At 32.1% G+C, this 14,359-nt stretch overlaps 1 protein-coding gene across 1 annotated transcript; it reads left to right on the plus strand.

Annotated features, from left to right (window-relative positions):
* Positions 1-845: 845 nt before the first annotated feature.
* On the plus strand, positions 846-14,127 carry LOC132756217 (uncharacterized). The gene is made up of 6 exons (XM_060747225.1): positions 846-1,001; positions 4,463-4,648; positions 5,995-6,199; positions 11,223-11,491; positions 11,994-12,189; positions 13,237-14,127. Exons 2-6 carry the CDS (start codon positions 4,475-4,477, stop codon positions 13,521-13,523), a joined length of 1,131 nt encoding a protein of 376 aa, XP_060603208.1. The 5' UTR covers positions 846-1,001; positions 4,463-4,474; the 3' UTR covers positions 13,524-14,127.
* The last annotated feature ends 232 nt before the right edge of the window (positions 14,128-14,359 follow it).

A 14,359-nucleotide genomic window follows, 5' to 3' on the forward strand; every position in this document is an offset into this window, starting at 1 on the left:
TCACGAATGGCGTAGCCATGAGTGAAAAACAGGTTTTTAAGTTCACGAGATGAAATAGAATAACATCTTACGAAACAAACAAACTAATTTTCTTTTATTTTACTTAAATACAAGTGAGAATGAAATTTTCTCAATTTTAATTTGAACATCAAAGTCTGTTTTCCCGACAGGCAGCCTCAATTTCAGACGTCTTTCTCATAAACACATGAAGTCTTGAGCTAGAAAATAAGTTCAAAAATTAACGCAAAATTGTGATGATATCATTTACTTTAAACAAATAATATGAATGATCCCCTCTAAACAGCCCTGATTATGTCAGAATTACGAGCAAAAAAGTAAAAGTGATGTACCACATGTGAAAAATCTTTAAAAGTAGTCTCTTCTTTGAAAAGTGTGAAATTATATGTTGATATTTTTACTGTGAAATTTAATAAAACATATAATATAATTAAATAAAATATAATATAATTTTCACGGTAAATCAGTTATACACTCAAAAGCATGAAATAAATCATTTTTATGGTAAAGAGCCTTTAAGTAATGTTTGACCTTGCTCGGTCAATTGTGAATAAATCTATGTCAAGATTAAATGAAAACAATAGTAAATTAATTTTTATTTTATCAATTCCAAGATAAAGACCTAAATCCATTTTAACATAAACAAAGATCGACTTTTTTTAGATAAACGAATGTTTAAATGAACAAATACATAGGTAGTTAGGTAAACAGCAAGTTTATTGCCTGATAACGATTAAATGTCTCCACCAGGTAAAAGTAGACTTCAATACAATAATTGATTTGAAGCGTGGAAAATAGTTATATTCGTTCAAATCAACCACATGCTGTGAGCATTTATATCAATTTCTTATCGTGTACATTGATATCACGTTTTTAGAAGGACATTGAAGATGAATTACTAAAAATATTGTGTACAATGAGATCTCGTTTGTTAGGAGAACATTCATTTAAGATTATTAAAGATGTTGTTAGTATAACTTCAGGTAAGTTTTATATACATTTTTTGGTTAAATTCTATTATCATTTATATCGAAAGAACAAAAATTCAATTGAAATTATACTAATACTTGATGATTTCGACATAACACAAATAACTTGAAATGAAAAATTGACATAAATTCATGCTCAGTTTTTTCTGAGACTTTTGCAAATCTATGACGAAATTAAAACAATAAACCGTTTATTGTTGTAAATCATCTTGTTTAGTAATAATGATAAATTCTTCATTTAATGAAGAAAACAAATTAAAAGAGACCTTGTATGGCACTGATAAATTCTATTAAGCATTTTTTTTCATTAAAAAGCAAATAACTATAACAAAATAAGTTATCTTGATTTTTTTAAAAAGAGAATAAAGTGTAAAAATGATGGTGATAGTATGTTTGGAAGTTGCTAAATAACGAGTAAACGCCCTTTCAATTAGGAAAATTTGAGGATAAATTATATTTGTATTGATGGACGAAGTCAGATTAATTGAATATTTCAAAGTCACTTTAAGGCAATGTTGACGATAATTACATTTGTATTGACAGACACAGTCAGATTAATTGAAAAGTTAGTTACTTTGTCGATTCGTCTAACGAAAACAAGTGGTTATATATATATACAATAATGGTAATCGTATCAGTGTTGCTGAATGTCAACTTCGTGCTATCTGTCAATGGGTTTTATAAACTGGAAAATATTTCACGTCCATTTTAATAAGATAAAAGAGATCAAAAGAAAATGTTACAAAAATGTTCAGGATTTCTTTATTAAAGAACTTCTAATTGAACTTTTTCTTTAATAGAAACTTACATTACACTTAATAAAAAGAGTGAGTTAAATTTAATAAAATTTATTTTCAATTTCATTCAATACATTTGTTAGTTTCGTGCTTAACAAAATTGAAGGAGGCTGAAACATTTACACTTGCTTTCACTCAGACACACCCAAAATAGGAACTACCAACTCGCAACCTTAAAAAATGATTTTTGCGGTTTTGACTAGACATCTTTCTAAACAAGTTGTTAAAGTGTTCATGAAGTTCTCTGACAAATTGAAATTCACATAGAAGGGTAAAACCTCGATCTTAGGGACAGAAAGGAGCTAAAAGCAGAATGGTAAACCTAATATTCTCATTAATACATTTTTTATGATCATTTCCTTTACAATATCTTGCAAAAATAAAAACATTCTCTGTGCTAGCTAAACATTTTCTTTTATCTCAAGTTCAATAAAAAAAACGTACAAGGTACAGACAGATTATGACAACCAAAGATCAAGATCTTGAACTTTAATTGTTCGCATATTTTAGGGTTTTTTAATCAAATACGCAATGCAAAATAGTTTTATCCTCCCATTTGATACAAGATGATACGGATAAAAATCAATGATGAGTAATAATGCATACATTAAAATGTTTATTTAGTATAATAATAACAAGAGCTGTCGGTAGGACAGCAACGCTCGACTATTCTTAGTGCTTGATAGTAAAAGAGCCTTGATGGTGTAAAATTTTACAAAAGGGCCAAATTTTCCTTTAAATCCATGTTATTGTTTTAGGCCTTTAAAAGCTCTATTATGCTCTCAAAGAAGAGTATAAAATTTTAACTTGTTTCAAAGCCAGATGGCAATGGTTTATGAAAATATCTGAGGTGTATGCAAACTTTAACGTAAATTCTTAGTCAGAAAAGGGGTAAATTTCTGTTAAAAGGCTTGATAATGTTATCTCCTCCTGTCTACATGTTGAAGTCATGATGATCAACAAGTGTGCAAAGTTTCAAAGCCAAATGTCAATGGACTTTGAAAATATTTGAGGTATTACAAAAACTTTAACGTAAATTCTAAGTCGAAAAAGGGGCATAATTCTGTCAAAATGCTTGATACAGTTCTCTCCTCCTGTCTAGAGGTTGGGGTCATGATGGTGAACAAGTGTGCAAAGTTTCGAAGCCATATGTCAATGGACTTTGAAAATATTTGCGGTATTACAAAAACTTTAACATAAGTGGTTACGCCGACGCCGACGCTTTTTCTAAACTGCATAATGTGACGTGACATCTATCATCCTCGAAATGAATATCACCCGGTCAATAATTTTATTTGCTATATTCTCAAAGGGAAGGTAATCTTTAAAGACTTACGAAAACGTAATGTTTTAGTTCTCTCCCTTTGCCGTTCTGCTAACACAAACGCTCTATTAGTTTTACAATATCAGTATATTGGTTCGGTGTTATTAAAAATGACACATGTCTCTAAGGGTAATTGTGCATATTAGCAACCCTTGAACTGAACACCCGAGGCGGATTTTAGTCTCGGGTGCTGATATGCTTCATATGATTACAATCAAAATATTTACATTCAAAATACAAAACCGGTGGACCTTGTAGATACCTTAATTTTTATTATGTTTTTACAATGATCATGATATGGTTTATTTGCTTGGTTTTTACGGCACAATTTAGGTCATGTGACTTTAATGATATGGCAATATTTTGATATGTCAATATTTTATTATGGTAACATTTTGATATGGTAATATTTTGAAACGGTAACATTTTTAAATGGAGAGTAATACTATCAAAACGTTTAACATACCATCAAACAAATCAGCAGTTTGTTTAATTAATAGCCATTAGTATTTTGCTTAAGTAGATCTCATTTCATTCTTAAAAGTACATTTTATAAGACTAATTACATTTATACATGAACAAATATTCAAGAAGAAGTTCCTATCTAATATAGCCAAAAAATATTCCAAAGAAAAACAAATTTACACATACTGATAAAAGCATGAAACCTTTATCATTATTCGATGCATTTTTTGTCATCCCATATTATGATAAGTACTATTGAGAGCATCGAAACATGAGACTATCACATTTCATCATATTAGGCAAAAAAAAAAATTCCCTGTCGTCAAAATATGAAACCCGAGAATAAATGTCACCAATGTACAAGCAAGGATTTTTGTATTCTATCATTATCCCTTTCCCCTTCAATCACAATAAGTAAACCCCAGTAACAATGTAACCAATCTATGACCACGCTCTTTTTATTCACAAGAGGTGCGGTAATTGGAGAGCAGGCAACAATACCTGTACTCCAGTTAACGCAATGCACATCTTTTGGTAAATAATTTAACTCTGACACATTTGCAATAGAAAGGTCTCCAAATTATGATACAAACAATAAATAAATAACACCGCATGTACTCACACCTCATACTTAAAAACAGTTTTCAAGTACATTTTCCATGCATTTATACCACCCCATATAACACTACATGTATTCACACTTATGACTTTCATTCAAAAACAAAATCATTTTCATTTTACATTAATTTTCAATATTTCACAATAAGTATACTTTATAAACTTATACAGATATCAGCATTCCTATTTAAAAAGACACGATTCTATTTTCTTCACAGATAATGTCATTTTGAAATGGATTTTTTTTCCAGAAGATTCAACAGATGTGTGGGTCTAGACTGTTCATCTTTGTAAGAATAGTATGGATGAAGTTTACAAAAACAAGGCTTTACATGGCGATTTCTAATATAGTATGTGGTTTCGTACGTCTAATTAGAAATCCAATTAATGCTATACAGAAACTAAAAACGTTTATACTACCGAGTCATGTCAGAAAGGTAACGGGAATACTTATATTCACACATATTAATACTTTCTAATGTATTTAATATATATTAATACAGATACCATTGTTTGACATAAAATTTACAATGCAATAAGTCTAAAAATAACATATTTTACTAATAATCAACGGAAACCCCGTTTTTCAAAGTCGCAAATTTAGCCAACTATTTAGTAATCAACATTATCAACTTAATTGTTGAAAATTATAATAAATCAAATTTTGTTTTTTATAATCGCTGTTATTATATTTCAATGTGATTTTATATTTGTCCCCCTTAAACGATACAAAACTGAGTTATTGCTCATGTGGATATGTCGATTCTATTTTTCTAAGAACTCGTTTTTACAGACGCGGTATTTTAAAGGCATCAGACCTGTTGCCAAATCTTACCAACATTATAAAGCTTACGTGTGACCTCACTTGCGGCTATAAACGGTCTGTAAGTCAGACCAATGTACGCGCAGCACTATCCCACTCATCTCAAGCTTCAAAAGATATAAATACATTATCTACTTCTAATGAACGTTTTTTCTAGTTAGATAAAGAAATGGATTTATTGAAACAGTCATAAGACGTGTTAGGACAATGCAACACAACAGATTTTACACCGATGTGTTTTGTTCCCCGTTTTTACGCATGACTAAATTCAAGTCTGGTTCAACGGTATAAAGTCCCGATAAACTACCATTTATACATGAAATCCTTAATTTGTATACGGAGATAAGAAAACATTGGCCTTCCATTTAAAAATTTGTAAATAAAAAAGTTTTGCAACAAAGCAAGAGTTTAAAAATGGGTCCCAAAGCATAAAGTTGATGTATGTTAATGTTTTTATGTACATTTATTGACGACTAGTTTTCTTTAACAGTAAAACATTCGTCTTAGTCGAATAATACAAATTGAATTTACCCTTACATTTGATAGGAAGATATTTTCCTTGTGTTGCGCGTGATTGTTTGTTTGTTTGTAAAGCTTGTTATAGATTATGGTCATGCATTGCAGTTGTTGACAGGAAACAGTTGTTTCAGTATATTGGTATTGTTTGATTTTATTGACCTATTAATTTTGAATACATTAAAGTGCTACTTTGATTAATTGATCAAAGTTCGTCTCTGTCAGTAAATTTACGGAAATTACAAATTTGATTAAGAAAAAAATATATTCTCAACAATGATTGTTTTGTTTGGAGAATTATGTCACATATCAGTTTGTCTAAATTACCTGAATCTGTTATTCAGCAATTGGATATACAAATATACAATACTTTATACAAACTAACGTTATCATACATTATTATACTTCTATTATTATTGATAAGCAACGACTGTATTATTGCAGGTTCTAGTATATGATACTGAGGAAGGAGAAACAACAAGATGCTTTATTGAGGCCCTCAAAAGACAACTTGGCGTCTTTGAATTGCAAGATTTTCACGCTGCTAGTGACGAAGAAAAGGATACTCTTTCTATCATTGCAGTTGTACGCCACACTTCAATACGTATGGCAGAAATCTTACGTGAAGTAAAAGAACAATTTGATAAAGGTATGCACAAAATGGAAAAACGAAATCGAGTGTTAGTGAGTAGGTAGGAAATAATTGAAAGAAAATAGGATACTTAAAGGAAAAGTAAGGTTAGTAAAAGAAAGTAATTTAGGTATGTAAATAATTAAATACATATTATGTTAAAATGCCAAGTACTTTATATAATTACAAACAAATTATTTACATTCAAAATACAGAATAATCAAGCCCATGGGGCTTATAAGACTCCTTAAATGCAAACATTTACTTGGAAAATATCATTTGTTTTTAACAATTTTAATGATTTGGTAAGATTTAAATGGAGAGTAATAATATCAAGAATGGCATCAAACAAAGCAGGAGTTTGGTAAATAAATGGTCATTAAAATTTTGTTCTAGTGATTGTTGTGCGGGACTTAGAAATAATTCTGGGCGGTTTTATTTGTCATATTTGTTTTAACATTTCTATGACATAATGATCTTTGCAGTATAATATTCTATTAATGTATAATTATTTTGTCTGAGTATTAACCTTCAGAACATCATTATATCAAGCACAAACTAACAAAGTTCTTTTTTGTTTTAATATATTTTTTCTACTCATATTTACAACAGAAATCCTACCTTTTAAAATAACATCTATATATAAGAATATGCGGTACACCAAAATTCATCGCGAAAACTGCGATGCATGCATGTATGTAGTCTATGTTTAATGAGGGCCTTCCGCCCGTTTAGGCACAAAAGTAGCTTTCGCTGTCGAGTACGGACCCCAAACATGTCACCAATCATGCCGTTAAATGCCCCTAGAGTCGATGACTTCTAATCCAGTTACCTCTCTGGCGTGGGTTCGATCCCCTGGAGATGCTTTGGTAGCGTAGCACGAAGGAAGGTAGTCTAGTACAGGTGTAACTCTCCAGGAACGATTGTTAGGAAACTACCCGCCTTTTTGACTGAAATACTATCTTATGTTAATTTTCTGATTTTTAGTAAAACAGATAATCAGATTTAGTTAACTTTAAGTTGATATTCTAGATAAGATCAATGATAACAATCATGTTGTGACGTGAATTATCATAAACGTGTCAGACGAGTAAATTACAATAAACATGTATTTTTGAAGCACAAAGTGGCAATAATTTATCTCAAGAAGTAAGATAGTGTACGGCGGTTAATGAAAACCTAAATGTACAGTAACCTAATACATTGTAATAATGGAAGAATGTAGCTCTTAAAAGGGATGTTGGTGCCAATTAAACCACCTGCCTTATAATCCATCTATCTTTTTGCACTAGCACACCATCATTGTCCTCTATACCTTCAACGTAGGGCCACTCCCCTCGACATTATTTAGGACCGGCAGCTGATCCGCAGTAAAAGTTCTAACTTTTTTGCGCTATCTGGAGTCTTCAAATCTGCTGCCGATGTCCTGTGTCGTTTCAGCGACGAGCACGCATCGAGGGGAAGTAAGAAGTCAAGAACACTGCGACACCATCGCTTTAAACTTAACCATTACATATATAATGTCCGAATGTGTGAATAGATGATTCGACATGATTCAATGTAGAATTATGGAAATACAGCTGCGTAATGTTAATTTTCTGTTTTAAGTAAAACAGATAATCAGATTTAGTTAACTTAAAGTAGATTTTATAGATAAGATCAATGATAACAATCATGTTGTGACGTGCATTATCATAAACGTGTCAGACGAGTAAATTTCAATAAACATGTCAGCGGCCTGGCTAATTGAAAATGTCCATAATAAAGCATTTCAATGATTCAGTAAAATGTTCCTTACATAATCAGGAAATATAATACTTAAAATTTGCTAAGGATCACTTTTTCTACAGTGTTACTTTTGTGTATTTGTAATGAATGTGAAAATTGATTTAAAGTAATTACAAAATTTTTGCGACGGACGCGGCCTCAGCGCGTTCAGAGCTATGTCATCTACACATGGGTCCCGTCGGCTACAATCGAGCAAGTGTCCTCAACCGAATAACAGCCCAAGAAATAGTACATTAATTTGATCCTATGAAACTCCCATACTTTGTCGGGATGTCTTAAAAACTTCCATATTTAGCCTTTTAAATTTTAAATTAAGTTATCCAAGCTAAAACATGAACGTATTTGATTTATAAAAACGCTGTAGCCCCTTAGTATTATTGCGCAATATGCAAGTAACTGCTGAAACGATTTACCGCTGTCGAGAAAGTAGGACAGCAAATTATGCTATAATTAAGGAGTAAGCTCAATAAATCCTAGAAATTATAAATAGGAAATAAATATTTCTCCATTAAACAAAGCATTTTTATTAACTGGTCAAAGGTTTTTCGGGACTCGGCAATTCTAATTTATTTTGCGCATTAATTACATAATTTTCTAGGTCACGATATGAGTGAATCTGCTATCAGCTAATGTGATTTGTGATAGAATATAATAGATTACACCATTCTAAAAATAGATTTACCAAATCACCACTACATCACCTGTGCTGACTTTCGGACAAGCGATTAGGTAGTACACATTATACATGTAATAAATCAGCGGATACTTACTTTGTTTACATATCTAAAATACTAATTATTTCTAGTAAACCGTGACTTTGGTGAATTATTTTCTGATTGTTTTTTTTAAGATTATTGTCGCGCCAATTTTGTACTTCTAGTCATTCGAGCCTTTGTTGTCTAGCTGTAAAGTTTAAGGTAGTACACATTATACATGAAATAAATCAGCGTATACCTACTTTTTTACATGCCATACTAAGAAGTTTTATACAATTATAAGAAGCAAACAAGTTGAAAATGGAATTAAGTGTGAAATTGAAAGGGACAACTAAACACTGTAGTGCTTAAGTAACTTTTAAATTAAATTTAAAACAATGTGCTCTGGTCTCTACATCTTCACCTTGTAAATAAAAAAAATCTAAAAGATACACCATTAATTTCTGATGGTTTTCACAAAAACTATTTTAATGAGACATATCCATGAGAAATAAAAATTAATATACTAATGACTTATATTGTGTTGTCTATATGCAAACTATGATATTACACGAAGCAATTCTTATTAACATTCTCGCATTTAGTATGTATTATGCTTGAAGTTTATTTGCATGGTTTTATTTTAAAAATATTTCATTGACAGTTTTTTCTTTTTACAAATAAATCGATAAGGACACTGATTTACAAGTTTGACCAGAGTTTTGAGGCATAAATTTCATTCTGTATTTAAAAATTTGGACGTGTTCAGCTTGAAAGATGAAAATCTGAATGATTTCAGATTGGAATACATAAAATGGATTGCTCTACAAATCTGGAAATTGTATGGAACAAATTGTCTCTGTTATATCTTTTGTGTTTTTTTTTTGCTGAAAAAACCTTGCATGTCCGTCGAATTCAGTGGATTCAGCACTTTGATTATGAGAGTTATGACAATGGAAGTGTTTCTTGACGTGTGCCTGTTGCGGAAAGAGTGCTGGTCGAAAATCAAAATTTTGGAGATCATATAGTGGAATAAAAAAAATCCTGCAAATCAAGGAAATGGTTGGCGTGGGGTGTTTAATACCGAGTATTGTGTCCGCGGGCATTAATTACGGTCTAGCATTGCCGCCGCCGCACTCTGCTGATGTGCCTGCGGACCCTGTGGTGAGGAATCTGGCCCATTCCTCTATGATAGCATGTCTTAGCTACTGAACTGTTTTTGGTTGGACGTGGCGTGAAGAAATGGCTTTCTGCAGCATATCCTATGCATACTCAATTGGATTTAAATCCGTGAATCTCGCTTGCAAATCCATGCGGACTATAGTTGCCTCCTCAAGATATCTGTTTGTGATGTGGGCTCTGTGTGCACGGGCGTTGTCATCCTTAAGAATGAAATCAAGGCCGACTGTGCCAGCGTATGTGCGTACATGGACGTCTAAGATTTCATTGACGTACCTTTCTGCCGTCAGTGTACCGTTTTTAATGATGTGTAGGTCCGTTTTCCACTGAGCGCTTGTTTCCGCCATGATTGAACCCCCACTAAAATGGTCTTCTCTGCAACGCATGCTTGAGCTTAGCATTCATTTGGACTTCTCCAAACCTTAGCCCGTCTGTTCGTGACTCATTAGTAAAGAGGACCGGGGTCCAATCATTAACTGTCCATGGGACATGAATCTGCGCCCATTGCAAACGCTCTTGAATATGGTGTTGTGTCAAAGGTGTGCCGATTGCTAGCCTCCGTGACCTCAACCCAGCATCATGCAACTTCTTTTCTTACAGTTTATGTGCTTACACGCACACCAGTTGCATTCTGGAGGTCGTTACGTAAGGTCGTAGCGTTCGAGAACCGTTGGCGCCTGGACTGAAGGACAATAAATCGGTCTTGGGCTTGAGTCGTTGAACGTTCCAGACCTCCGGCGTGGCCCTGCAAGTCATTATCAGTTATTTGGATTCGGTTCCACATCCTGGAAACAACGCTCTGTGATATCTCAAGGACAGGGGCAACGTGCTTTTGTGAACGGCCAGCTTCCAACATTTCAATTCTCCTTGTTTATTTCATTGTCGATATCTTTGCGGAAGTATGATTTTAATATGATGATAATAAGACTGAAATATGCAATGTCGAAGAGGTGATCCTAAACAACTTGTGAATTGCATATACTAGTAATTATTTTATGAAAAGTATTTCGAGAGATACAAATGAAAAAATACAGCATGTAATAACTCTCATTTTAGATTTAACAGTATTTTAAAGAATATTGATTAGGATAAATACATTCATGCGTAAACAAATAAGCAAAAAAAAGTTTAATCAATCTAAAATATACCGACAAAAGCGAATAAAGATTAAAAAGCCTTGAAACCTTTATTATTATTAAATGCATTTTTATCATTCCATAAAGAATAAATAAATACATGTAACACTGCAAGCATTAACACCTATTATTTCATGCACAAATTGAGTTTTATTTTGAATTTCAATATTTTACAATAAACAAATTTTTATTAAAATTTTTTTTAAGATGACAACTTATACAGATGATTCATTTTCTTCACAGAGAATGTCAAAGATCTTAAAAGAGTGTTTGTTGCTTGCATTTACGGCAATAGACGAGATGAACCGTATTTTGAAATGATTGAAGAGATATCCGAGACTGGTCAGGACAACTTTGCAACGATATTACCGATTGACTTCATCGACAAATGTCTGGTTTGGAATTTCGCTTCTTATTTACGGATTTATTGGAAAATATTTCTTAAACCGACTAACGCAGCAACTCTACGGAAACTAGAAAGGTGTATATTAATATCGAGGAAAGTCACAAAGGTAATTCACAACTTTTTAATATATCTATTGACGGCAACTTTTAGAATATGATAATTACCTTAATTCAATTTAATAAGCTTTTAATACATTGTTGTATGATAGTTTGGGAACCTTTCTGTTGAGATGCGTCAGAGTTAAATTGTTTACATATACATGCACAGTGAATTAATTGGAGGGCATGTATTAAATACCTGCACTCCATAGCATGCCCATTTATTTGCTTATTTTTTTCTGGGCGTTTCCTATTTTGACAACAGAGAAAAGAATAGCGATAGAAATATCATATACTGTAACAGATGATTTGTCATTTGTTACTTATTTCTAGGGTTTCATATTGTAACAACAGCGAACGTGTTTTTGTTTGTGTCTATGATACAAAATACAAATAACATAAAAACACTCGGCTATAAAATTTATACTCGGGGGCTATGCCCCCTCTATCAAATCAAATAGCCTAGTGTTTCGGTGCTCTTTCTATTACTTATATGTTTGTTTTTTCAAGAAACGGCTTGTCAATGTGTACGTCGACGTGAATTCGCCTCTTGTGAAAGAATTTATTGCGGAATTACGTCAAAAGATTTCAAGCTCAATTTATTTACAAGACGTGATGCCTTTAGAAGTGATCAATGAAACATCGCCTACCTTGATTTGTACAACAGGGGATGTGAAGGATTGTCAGGAGAAACTCAAAGAGAAAGGTAGTAACTTTGGATATTAACAAATAAATACATATTTATGGTTAACAATTATATGATTTTATGTTATCGTTTATTTTCATAATCATGTTTGAATGTCAACCTTAATGCCCTCGTAAGGAGGCATACAGTATTTGTCCATTCAACAGTCCGTCGGTATTTCTGTCTTTTTCGGTGTTTAACTTCCTCCTTTATGGATATATATTTGTATTATGAATTCGTGAAAAGATTTTTTAATAAATACATAATTTGTGTCCGGTAAACGATTCTGGTTTTTCTAAATGGGTCTTAATGTTTATATGTGTGCATGCGTAAGACATGCTGGTAATGTGTTGTACGCTTGAAACAGGTCTCCGGAACAAAAGGAAGAAAGACAAGAATGATATGAAATTTTCATACAAAAGCATCGATCGTGTTATCTGGTAAAAAACGTCTATAATTCCTGATTAGATTTTCAAATGACTTGAACAAATATCATTCAAGGATTATCTGAACATAACTGGCTTTTTTATATAACGTGTACGAGCGTCGATTCAGCGGTCACACTTGGACATTAAAACTCGTGATTGATCAGTCATATTCTGTTCGTATGTGCGACATTCACCGACTAATACGTTTACAAAAATATGTGGTACTTTTAAACAATTAGTGATGATTTACCCATCGCTTTAGGCCACGTTCTATAGTAAATAAAATTTCATCAAAGTTGTTTGAAGCCACAATTTTGTCTTTCAAAGATGGACCTTTAAATAACTAGGAATAAACTTTTTTGATGTTAATACGACTAACAAATTATTAAACTCAAATGCGAAATTAAGAGATTGATGGTTTTGTCTGGTCTTATCTTTGCAGATTGTATTTCAATCATAGAAATATTTGTTAAATTGCATCCTCAAAATGTAAGAAAATATTTTCTTGAGTCTCTTTTCTTATATATTACTGGGGTCATCTTCTGGACATTTGTTTCCAGTGGAACCTGGACCTAATTTTATTTATGATAAGTAAAATAATGATATATGATACAAACGCATAAAGAATGTACATTTACAGACTTGAAGGAGGTTTTCTTTTGCCACATAATTGATATTGAAAATGTATCATCGAAAATTGGTAAACATAACAGCGCTGATGACAGGGATGAAGAGGAACGAAATCCCAGTTCTGCGTCACCTGCTGGTGCCGGAAACAATACAACACAAAATGCCAAAAATATGCCTTGGAAAATGTCTGAGATACTTTATTACAATGGAAAGTTTAAATTTGATTTAGATTTTATAAAGCAATTTGAAACCTTTGTTCGCACATGTTCTGAAGAAATAAAACCTCCATCTGGATAAGTTTTGGAATATCAGGATTGTACCTACATGATATGATGTATTTTATTAGTTATTAAGATTTTTGACTGATTTTGATGTTATTAAACCGTATTTTAACCGCATTGAGTAAATATATTTCGAGTCGCGCTTACTAATAATAATTGTGATTGCGTCTGGCCAGACAAAAAAACAATTACAAAGATCAGTTGCCTTGAGCAAACTGCAACTAGTTCTAGACAATTTTGATGCAATTATTATAGTTGATATAAAATACCCAACAAGAGTGAGATATGGAAAAGAGAAGTTATAAGTTCAATTGTCATTTTCATACAGTCATCTACGCCTTAGTCGTATTTATTTAATAATAGAGTGTCATTCGATTTACTGGAAATCATAACGAGTCACCAGTGCACTAAATATATGGAACATTATTCAGTTTTGTTGTGATTCTTTATAAAGCTTCTCTAAAACTCAAATTCTGTATTTTAAACTATAACCTAAGGTTATGGAAATTGTAACTGTGTTTACTTAATATGATTTTTGCAATTGTTTTACCATGTGCATCTGTACATCATTACTTTTTTATTATAATCTCTGATCAATAAACAGAATATTTTGAAACGTTGAGTCTTTTGATGACTATTAGTACAACCTTATTTGGGAGACATTTATTTAGAAGTATAACCAGTATGTATAGCCATGTGACTAAACAACGCCACCTATTAGCACGCGCACGTTCATGTTTTCAGTGCGTTATAGAAGTATATGGTATGCGGTGTGTAGAATGGATATTATTGATATATGATAAGGCTCAATCACACTCACACTTGATAAGGTAACAATTATACATTGCAAAA

This window comes from Ruditapes philippinarum, unplaced genomic scaffold (genome assembly GCF_026571515.1).
Source record: "Ruditapes philippinarum isolate M1 unplaced genomic scaffold, ASM2657151v2 ctg174_1_1_1_1, whole genome shotgun sequence".
NCBI classification, from domain to species: Eukaryota; Metazoa; Mollusca; class Bivalvia; order Venerida; family Veneridae; genus Ruditapes; species Ruditapes philippinarum.